The sequence below is a fragment of the Aotus nancymaae genome, unplaced genomic scaffold, assembly GCF_030222135.1.
Source record: "Aotus nancymaae isolate 86718 unplaced genomic scaffold, 86718_ANA_hifiasm-v0.15.2.pri h1tg000022l_1, whole genome shotgun sequence".
Lineage (NCBI taxonomy): Eukaryota > Metazoa > Chordata > Mammalia > Primates > Aotidae > Aotus > Aotus nancymaae.
The window spans coordinates 31732513-31744120 of record NW_026988435.1 but is presented as its reverse complement, the minus strand read 5'-3'; the positions used below and the strand labels follow the sequence as shown (position 1 = coordinate 31744120).

Genomic DNA, 11608 nt, shown 5'->3' with positions numbered 1-11608 from the left:
TCTCATCAGTGGCTGATGGGAAAATGATTTATGATGAGAAAAGAAAGAGTTGGCCAGGGTAACACCAACATTACTGCAGGCGTGAGTTAGAGTATCATGTCCTCACATTAAGTTTTCTAACAGAATCTCTACTATCTTACAGATCAATAATTAACATGACACAATTTGACTTACGCTAGTAGCCTGTCAATTTAGTTTGAAAGATAAATGAGCTTTATTTCTTCTTTCTCTTTGAGATAATGCATTCTTCAGTCTCTGGACTATGACGAACTATTTGAAGAATCTCCTTATATCCTAATTGTGCAACTCAAAAATTCTCAGCTTCCCGTTTTATCCATGAGTAAATGTGTGTACGGTTGGTATACAAATGCCATAACAGTTTAGTAGACCACGGACATTTAAGAGATGAAATAAACAGAATTTTATGTTTTATGGATGTTTTATTTTGATTTATAATTACCAAAAAGTCTCAAGATATATAAAGTTACTTTCAAAATTTAATCCGGTTCAAAACTATAACATCTCTGTTTAAGACTAAACATCTTCATGAATTATGTTCTAATTATTTTCTTCTAAGGAAGAAAAATAGTCACCAAAGATCCTTAGCAAACACTCTTTAAATCATTTAGATATAACTTATTCCTTGGTATATTGCCAGAGTTTTCCTCCAAAACAAGCATATATTTCAAAATAAAAGAGAGGTACATTATAAATTATGAATAAAAATGAAAACATTTGAAGAAAATGTCCTGAGGCCTGAACTCAAATATACTAATTAGTGTTTTATCAGCTCAATATGTTTTGCCAAAAACAATCTTCTGCTTAATTTTAGTGTTGTTTTTCAGTGAAGATCCGTTTTTGGATGTCTTTCATGAGGAACTAGATGGCAAAACAAAGAAAACAAAATAAAATAAAGAGTTTTTTGTGTCTGACATGACAATGCACAAGACTATTGTTTCACCTCAAAGCAGACAATATACACAGCTTTTTGTACAATTCTAAATGGAGAAGATCGTGCATGTTTATTTCTGCTTGAATTTATATCAAAACCATTTTCATAATCCCACCATGGCAACTGAATTCAACAGTTTCTTCTGGAATCACCGGTCCTTCTCAGCAGAACTGGCACCAGAAGAGACACACGCAGCTGGCATCGTCTTCTCAGCACAACTGTTACAGCAGTCTCTAGAGCCTTCTCTCTCCTGTGCAAAATGGCAACTCTTAAGGAAAATCTCATCGCACCAGTTGCGGAAGAAGAGGCAACAGTCCCAAACAATAATATCACTGTAGTGGGTGTTGGACAAGTTGGTATGGCGTGTGCTATCAGCATTCTGGGAAAGTCTCTGGCTGATGAACTTGCTCTTGTGGATGTTTTGGAAGATAAGCTGAAAGGACAAATGATGGATCTGCAGCATGGGAGCTTATTTCTTCAGATGCCTAAAATTGTGGCAGATAAAGATTATTCTGTGACTGCCAGTTCTAAGATTGTAGTGGCAACTGCAGGAGTCCATCAGCGAGAAGGGGAGAGTCGTCGCAATGTGGTGCAGAGAAACGTTAATGTCTTCAAATTCATTATTACTAAGATTATTAAGTACAGTCCTGATTGCATCATAATTGTAGTTTCCAACCCAGTGGACATTCTTACATACGTAACCTGGAAACTAAGTGGATTACCCAAACACCATGTGATTAAAAGTGGATATAATCTGTATTCTGATAGATTTCGCTACCTTAGGGCTGAAAAACTTGTCATTCATCCCAGCAGCTGCCACGGATGGATTTTGGGAGAACATGGAGACTCAAGTGTGGCTGTGTGGAGTGGCATTAATGTGGCAGGTGTTTCTCTACAGGAATGGAATCCAGAAATGGGAACTGACAATGATAGTAAAAATTGGAAGAAAGTGCATAAGATGGTGGTATTGAAAGTGCCTATGAAGTCACCAAAAGGATACACCAACTGGACTATTGGATTAAGTGTGGCTGATCTTATTGAATCTATGTTGAAAAATATACTCAAGATTCATCTTGTGTCAACAATGGTCAAGGGGATATATGGCATCGAGAGGGAAGTCTTCCTGAGCCTTCCATGTATCCTCAATGCCCGGGGATTAACCTGCATTATTAATCAGAAGCTAAAGATCGATGAGGTTGCTCAGCTCAAGAAAAGTGCAAATACCCTGTGGGACATCCAGAAAGACCTAAAAGACCTGTGACTACTGAGCAAGGCTGTAGAAATTTAAAAACTACAATGTGATTCATTCTGACCCTTTAGTTTTCATTCATGTGCATGGATCACAGTTTGCTCTGAGCTTCTTCAATATGTGAATTTGGGCTCACAGAATCAAAGCCTATGCCTGGTTTAATGCTTGCAATATGAGTTCTTGAACAAATAAACTTAACTATTTCAGTGTGCTTCTAAAACAAAACAAAACAAAACAAAACACACCAGTCCTTCTCTATTCTATCTAGCTTATCTAATTCAGAATACTGATATGTAATTATGAATATGAAAAACAAACCAAATGCAATCAAGATAAATATGGGCAAGAAGTACAGAAAGAAAAAAGAAAAGAAAGCTCAAAAAATGTTGTGAAGGTAACTCGAGAGAATGTCTTTGTTTTGGTGTAATACCTGTTAAAGTATTTAGGAGATAAGGAAGTATGATAGCTACATTTGCTCTCAAAGGTTTAGATTTTTATGTCTATATTATTTCCTATGTGTAGAGATAGAGGGAAGGGGAAGAGGAAGAGAAATAGAGTATATGTGAGAAATTTTGCCAAGTGTTGATAGTTGTTTAATATAGCTATGAGTGAAAGTGAGTTTTACGCAACTGTTTAAAAACCTTCCTGCAATTTAAAATGTATTTTAAAATAAAATGTCAAACAATGCATAAAAATGGTGGCATGAAGGAAAATCAGTAATATTTGGGTAGGAAACATAAGTTATTTAGCATTTAGATGCTGTTGACATTCTATTTCTTCAGGGGTGACAGATGATAGTTTAAAACTTTTTTTCTTTCATCAGGGAAAATCTGTTAGCAAATTCAAAAAACAGCAATATAAAACAAATAAATATGAAGCTAATACGATTGAACTAGAAACATGAGGAATTCAGCTTCTCCTCACCTCTTCTTTAACCCCACCATTGGTCTCTGGCTTAGTCACCTTGGCTGCCATAATAAAATACTGTAGACTAGATGGCTTTAACAACAAAAATGTATTTTTTCATTGTTCTGGAGACTAGAAGTCCCACACAGAGGGTATGGAAAGGATCTCTTTCTGGTTTCTAGATGGCCCCTTCTTTCTGTGTCCTCACATGGCTTTTCCTTGGTGCATGGAGAGCTCCCTAACATCTCTTCTCATAAGGTGGTCAGCCATATTGGATTAGGGACCCACCCTTCTGACCTCATTTAACCCTAATTATTTCTTTAGAGACTCCATCTCTAAATACAGCCATACTAGGGATTAGAGCTTCAACACATACATTTTGGGAGGCACATAATCATTCAGTTAATAAGATTCTCTGAGTCAGGTTCAGAGAAATACTGGTTTTCAAGAAACATAGAAAAGCAATGTTTTATGCTGTATGCTAAATTGTTTTTATGGTTTACAGTATAATTAAACAGTATGATTTTCCTAACTCTAGCTCATACTTAACTCAGCAAAGCATCATGTTATATTTTATTGAGATGATTTTTTTCTCAAGTTTGTAGCAAGTGAAGCACATCAAATGATGTCCTTGTTCTTTTTTCTACAACTCTACTCAGTTAATTTTCTCAGTGTTGATTCCACTAATATTCTGTTTAGTGTTAATAATATGGTCTTATAGACATTATGCAGTGTGAGTCTAAAACTTGAAAACAATAAATTACAATTAAGTTGGTAATTTATTAACACAACAGTGTCCAGTGGATGATGCGATTATGTCTTCTGTTCCATAGCACCACTGAGACAACCCCATTGACATTCACTGGACAATGATCAAATCCGTTATCCTTCCTTACTCTCCTCCGTGTTCTCAAAATCTTGACCCATTTTAACTTCCTTCATGTTTTTACGATGGCTGTTTTTTTCTTGGTTCTTTCTAGAGTTTCTAAGTGCTTTTATTTTGATTTGTTTTTCTTGTTAGAAAAGGAAACATATGTTTTCTTTGTTGTGTCCCCAATATCATCTATCTTTTAACTCATTCTGTTGCCTAAAATCCAGTCCATTTTTCCTCTAAAAGGTTACTGGCTTCCTATTCTAATTTGGAGGAGTAACTTGATATGTGGACCATAATTGCTTATGCAGATGTTTGTTTTACTTGGAGTTCATGATTGATTTCTTTTATTTTCTTTCAGGTTTGATCATATCCTTGATTTTAAATCTTCTTTCTGTCATGTAAACCTATTCTTTATCTGCACTTAATCTCAAATCTCCTGTTCTTTTGCCTGGAGACCTTTGTACTAAAGTCTATGTCCTTCTAATTTAGCTGAACTGGTGGCTTTCTGATTTCAATCAGTGAAGCATAGCCACCATAGAAGAAAGAACATTATTGGAATCAAAACATATTATTGTGGGAGCTGGTAAAGAAGTCCAGGGAAGGCTGTTGTCACTGCATCTGGCAGTGGGTCCAAAGTTGCTATAGATAGTCAAGGCTGGTAGTTTATAAAAAATGTTAGGCATGGAGTAGGAGACACAGCAAGGACAAACTGGAATCCATAAGGAAAAACTGGAAACAGTGTCTGAATCTTACCTCCTCCAATCTTGATGATATCAGTGTTCTGTGTTAGGAACAGCTAGCTATTCTGTACCTGGGAGCAACAATTAAACCTGAAGCTCTAGCAGGATCTGAAAGAGCTGTAGGTCTGGCTGCTTCTGCATACCTAGCGGGTCAATATAACAATGTGTGTGAGCTACAGGGGAACCTGGTACCCTACAATGACCTTTAGAGATTACAGCCAATTTTGTCATTCCAATCTTGTGCAGTTTCTCTTTTGGCTCACCCTAACACAGAAATACATAGAAAATAGAATTATGAAAGACCTAGTTTTAGCTTAACTAAATTGACATTTTATAGAAGCTGCCACAGTCTGCCCCTTGTCAACCTGACATTCATAATGACATAGCAAAATCATGTTTCTGCATTATAACTGAACAGATACTAACTAACTGTCTCACCAGAAGAGAACACAAAGTCCTTTTGGCTGTCTTTGGGTAAAACTCTTTCCTTTTCTAGCTGAGACACATTTCCTCCTGGATATCTTGGAGCTCAAATACTGAAATATGAAGTTAATTACTAGTAAACATTTTCTAATAGTATGGAAATGGGGGATAGAAGTTTAAAATATCAGTGTATGTAGACACAAATATGTTCATGTCTAAATAATATTTATACCACCATAGTTCTCATTTCTACAACATATCATGTTGTCATTGCAGACTTGGAAAGGAGATTGTAATCTTCCTTACTAGAACATATGCTCTGTGAAAGGAGGGATTGTTTCTGAATTACTTACTCCTCTATCTCTAGTTCTGAGCACAGTGACAAACACAGAGCAAACATTAAATTAGTATTTAATTAGTATTCAATAAATGCAGGCCAATGTGTGTGTGTATCTGTGTTTGTATGTGTGTGTATGTATGTGTGCATGTAAGCACATGCACATACCAAAATGATCCTGGGTGTTTTAATAAGAACATCTTCCAAGTTGAATGCTTCTTGAGGAAATTTATCTAGAATACAGATATCATTTCACATATTATTCCCCTCATGTGCACTAACAAATGTCTCCTCTTGCTCTTTTGTGCTAGTTCAGTCTCCAACTACATCCACTTGGAGTTTTGCTGTTTAAGGGTTTCATTACCACTTTGGTATGAATTCTTCTTTATAAATATTTTCTTTCTTTTGTTCCTTAGAGCTACCCTGTGAGGCACTCAGAGCAGCTATTTTTACTGTTTTCATTTACAAATAAGGAAAGTGAGACTCAGAAAAAAAATGTAATGCATTGTGATGTCAGTGGTAGTAAGACCTCAAATGTGTAGCTTGTTACTCTTAGTCCAGTGCTCCTACTATGAAGACATGCTGGTATTTAAAAACATAAAGTGGTTAGTAATGGACTGAACTTGAATAATAAACTATGGAAGCATCAAATGAGTTTCCTCTTCTTATAGCTATGGTTTTGAAACCGCATAATATTGCTCTGGGGACGAATTAAATGTAGGGGTTTCTGCTTTAGTTCAGTCTTACGAATTATGATTAGTGGAATAAAAAGTTATCAGTATTATTGAAAGCATTTCTTGACATTAGATGTAACCTGTTTTGGTATTGTAAACTGTTTTTAATATTTGGTCTTTATTGTATAGAATTTGGCTCTGTTTTTCAGGCCTCTATATCACTTACTGGTCTCTGAGTGTGTGCCCCAGGGCCCCTCCCTTGAATCTCTGTGGTTTAGAAAACCGAAAGTGGCATCTCATTTTCCCTACTTAGAGACCTTCATCATAATTTTGAAATTCTGATGACATTTATGGGTACAATCATGAAAAAGAGAATGGCCATATGCTTTTGTTTTGCCAAGCTCTTATCCAAACCAAGTGTTCAATCTGCAAAGAGATACTTTTAAAGTGCCAACACAGTCATTTTTAATTAGTGGACATTGTTTGTCAGGAAAGTGAAGTTTCCCATGTCTTTGGGTGTGAAGTTGCACATTAATATGTTCTAATTTCTTCTAAAAAACAACAAAAAAAATCCATTTTAGGAATAAAATGTAGGATTAACTTAAGCTTCAATTTCTGATATTCAGATTATTGTTTGGGGACAAGTCATCATTTTATTTAACCTGTTTCTCATTACAAAGGGAGTATCTATTACCTGAATAAATACTTTTAAGGTCTTTTTGCATGTAATTTAAGTCATGCCCTTGCCATGAGCCAGGGTACCACACATTAACAGATTATTCAAAGGAGCTCAGAAACAGCAATGATTAAGAAATTTTAAGTATATTTGTAGCATAGTAATGGATCTTTAATCCTTTAATTTTACTTACCATCTCCACAAAGAAGTTTTGAGATTGACTTTGACTTCACATACTTCCATATTTTCAAAATTACATAAATGGATCCTTTTTTTTTTTACTACTTGGAGAACACCCACTCATAATAACTTACAGAAACATAACAGTAGAGGGAAACTCTACACTTGCTAAAGAATATCTACAAATAGCTTATATATAATATCATATTTAATGGCAAAATACTACATTTTTGACACCTAAAATTAGAAACCGATAAGGATGTTCATTTTCACCATCAGTATCCCACATAGTGCTGGAAAATCTAGCTAACACAGTAAAACAAGCAAAGAAAATAATAGGCATGCAGATTGGAAAAGAATAAATAAAATGGTTCTTATTTGCAAATTACAATGATGGTCAGGGTCTACATGGAAAATCCCAAGTAATCTTCCCCTACCCTATAAAAAAGACCAAAAACTCATAGAACTAAAAAAGGAGTTCAAAGTCATAGAATTTAAAAAGACAGAAATTAATTATATTTCTGCATATTAGCAATAAAAACATGGATTAAGAATACAGTGCCATTACAACTGCTCAAAAAATGAAATACTTATTTAAAAATTGAACAAAACATCTATAGGACTTACATGCTAAGAAATAGAAAACACTGATGAAAGAAATCAGTGAATATCTAAATAAATGGAGAGACATATTCTGTTTAATGGATTCATAGGCTCATGTGTTTGTGGATTGGAAAACTCAACATAGTGAAGATACCAGTTCTCCCTATATTGATATGCAGCTTAAATAAGATTTCTATCAAAATCCCAGGTTCAGGGGAACATGTGCAGGTTTGTTCTGTAGGTAAATTGCATATCACAGGGGCTTGCCGTGCAGATTATTTTATCATCCAGGTAATAAGCATAGTGTCTAATAGGTAGTTTTTTAATCTCAACCATCCTTTCTTCCTCCACCTCAATATTAAACTCAGCCCTAGAACCTCCTTTCTTCCACAAACACTGATTAGGCAACAATTCACAGGTTAATTTCCTTTGTGAGAAATCTGAAACTAATTAAATGGCTCCTGCACTTTGGGAGAATGTGAAACCAGAGTTACCAAAGCTGGTAGGGATATCTGGGACATAGTTTCACTGGAGACCATGACCCCACTGTAGTACCACACGATCAAGAAGAGACACTTTAGCTTCTAAATTCATCTTAGGGAAGGAAGGTGTTGATTCAAGTGTTCAACACCCCAACTGTTTTGAGTGGGTTCCCCAGAGAACTGACTTATGGATTCCCAGTTTTGGAGCTCTGGCAGATTCTATGCAGTCTATCCAGTTGAGGGAGAAAAGAGGCAGTGGTTTTGGATGGTAGACACCATTGATCCCATCCCCACTCTTCTCAGCATAGAGCAAAAGGCAAAAATATAATCTCAGCTCTCTCAGTTTCCATATGGAGAAAGAAAGAGTTCATCCATGTGCTCAGTACCCAAGAGTCTTCAGGGATTGCCAAAGAATTGGCATCTGCCTAGCTAGTATTAAAGCTCTGCTGAGGCCAGCAAAATCAACTTGCCTTGGGAAGAATGGAGGATGGTGGCTTGGGCTGATAGATACTGTAGCTTCTCCCTGGCTCAGCATAGAGTGAGCTGACAATAACCACAGCTGCCTGTCTCTTCCTGTGGAGGGAATGAATAGGTAGAGGCTCCCAGAATCTCTGGTTACGCTCATTTATAAGTGTCTTCTTCAGAATGAGGTCAGTCTGTAAGACTGGAACAGTTGCCTGCTGTGTCTAATGCACAGACACCAACACAGAGAGTCAAGTAAAACAAATAACTAGTGAAATGATACTCAAAAATAAATAAATAAATATAAAAAGAAGGAACAAGGGAACAAGATATGTCTGTAGAAACTGACCCCAATGAAATGTAGTTATATAATTTACCTGACATAGAATTAATCTAAAAAAGCAGTAATAAAGATGCCCACTGAGATTGAGAGAACAATGCCTTAATAAAGTGAAAATTTCATTTAAAGGATATAAAATAAAAGAGTTCCAATAGAAATCATGACATTTAATAATATAATAAATGAATGAAAGCGTCACTAGAGTGGTTCGAAACAGACTATATCGAACAGAATAAAGGCTCTGCAAATTTGAAGACAGATAATTGGATATTAATAGTCAGAGGAACAAAAATATAACAATCAAACATAGTGAAACAAGTTTGAAAGATTTAAGGAACATCATCTAAATGTATGCATTAGGAAAGTCCTCAGAGAAAAAGAAGAAAGATCAGAAAGCCTATTCAAAGTAGTGGCTAAAAACTCCTCAAATCTGAGGAAGAAAATGATCATCTTTATCCAGGGCTATAAGAAGACCCTAAATAGATGAAATCAAAACCGTCCACACTGAGACACATAACAATCAGATTGTAAGACGTCAAAAACAAAGAATTTTGAAAGTAGCAAGAAAAAAGGAAATTTTTATTTCTAAGAGAATCTCCATATATACAAAATTAATCCAAAATGGCTACATACAAATGTGGTACACTCATATAATATTTTTGAAATAGTAAAATATATAACAACAGAGAACATATTAGTGATTGTCATGAGTTGCAAAATGGCAGTGATAAGTAGGTGTGGTTATAAAGAGGCACCATCAGAAATCGTTGTGTAAAGAAAATATTTGGTATCTTAATTGTGTCAACATCAAATTCTGGTTATGATATTAAACTACAGTTTTGCAAGATATTATTATTACAGGAATATGGACAAAGGGTACATGGAGTGTTTCTATTATTATTTTCAACTGCAGTGAATCCATAATTTTTTAAAAATAAGAATTTTGTTTTAAAAAGTCAGTGTAGCTTATTATGGTAATATGTGGTTATCTAAGTCCATTTGGTGCTGTTATAACAAAATACCTGTGACTTGGTAATTTATAAAAAAACAGAAATTTATTTCTCACGTTTCTGGAGGTTGGAAAGTCCAAGATCAAGCCACAGGTACGTTGTGAGAGACTTCTTGCTGTGACTTTTCATGGCAGAAGGAGAAGGGCATAAAAGGGGAACAAATGCTGTTCTACACATGGCAAAATAGCAAAAGAGGCAGAATGCACTTTCACAAGTCCTTTCAATAGCAGCATATTTAGTTCATGATGGCAGACCCATTCTGATCGAAACACCTTCTATTAAGCTCCATCTCTCAATACTATTGCATTGGAAGCTAAATTTCAATGTACATCTTTAGAGGTAACAAAGACATTCAGACCAAGGCAGTGGTTAAAACACAATAGTTAAAAGCAAAATCAGAATGCCATTAGCTTAGGGCCATGTCTGTTTTTTTCAGAACTCAGTACTCAGTCTTTAGTTAGCAGAATGCTTATAAAAGTTGTCAAATCAGTGTTTGAGTATAATGGACAAATAAATGAATCTATAAGACGTCCTGACTACTGATAACCTATTTTATGTGTCTATTTCCTTGGTCCTGAATTTCTCCTATTTAATCATGTTGTATATGTGCCCAGTGTCCTCACATTTTTCATAGGATAAAAATATAACATTATTTTACGTTGCTTTTTCTGGTAAAAATATATTACGATATATCTCAGGTATATATATATTCTTGTTGACTTGGCTATGCAGTATTGTCAATTTGCCTCCACGTACTTTGGGACTCTGTTGTTAGATTTAGATGCATATATGTTTATAATTGTTATGTCTTCCTGAAAGATTGACCCTTTTATTATTCTAAAACATACTTCTTTTTTTCCTCATAATATTATTTTTTAAAGTCTACTTTGCTTGACATTAATATCACCATTTCAGTTCTCTTTTGGTTTCTATTTTTATGATATAATTTTTTCACCTTTTTAACTTTCCACCTACCTATTTTTGAATCTTAAGTGTATTTCTTATAGAAAACATATAGTTGGATCATATTTTTAATTCATTCTGCCAATCTCTGCCACTTGTTCAGAGTGTTTGGTATTCTTTTACTTAATGAAATAAGATAAAGTTGGATTTATATCTGCTAGTTATACACACACACACACACACACACACACACACACACACATATGCAGGTGCCTATTTTCAGGCCTAAAAAATCACATATATGATTTTGGCCTGGAGCTGGACTCTTTAAGTTCATGTGGATTTGAATTGTTGACTAGTTTTCTTTCATTTGATTCATTTTTTTGGTCTTGGGATATATACATATATATTCATTTTTTTGGTCTTGGGATATATCCCAAGACCTATATATATACACACACATACACATACACATATATATGTGTCTATATGTGTGCGTATGTATATGTGTGTGTGTGTATATATATAGAGTATATATATATATTTATATACATATATATAGAATATATATATATACAGAGAGAGAGAGAGAGAGAGAGAGAGAGAGAGGTGCTTGAGGGATATCTCAGCTGAGGCTTCTCAATAAAGAGGCTTCCCAGTAGAGGTTTTTTGGCTATAAATGAAATGTACCTAAGAGCATGACTGCCGGAGGGGCCTGAGTTCTTGGCTGCAACGTTTGTCAGAGACTTCAATGCACTGTCTGTATGTCAACTTTGGTGTGGGGAGGGTAGATTTCC

The 11608-nt window shown here is 35.1% G+C and overlaps 1 protein-coding gene across 2 annotated transcripts; it reads left to right on the top strand.

Moving 5' to 3' along the window:
- The first annotated feature begins 1211 nt into the window (after nt 1-1211).
- On the top strand, nt 1212-2213 carry LOC105713845 (L-lactate dehydrogenase B chain-like). Of its 2 annotated transcripts, XM_064379973.1 has the most exons (2): nt 1212-1476; nt 1633-2213. In XM_064379973.1, the coding sequence occupies exons 1-2, from the start codon at nt 1212-1214 to the stop codon at nt 2211-2213; spliced, it is 846 nt and encodes a 281-aa protein (XP_064236043.1). The 2 variants fall into 2 exon arrangements, with proteins under 2 accessions (XP_064236043.1, XP_064236042.1); XM_064379972.1 differs by having other exon boundaries at nt 1212-2213.
- The last annotated feature ends 9395 nt before the right edge of the window (nt 2214-11608 follow it).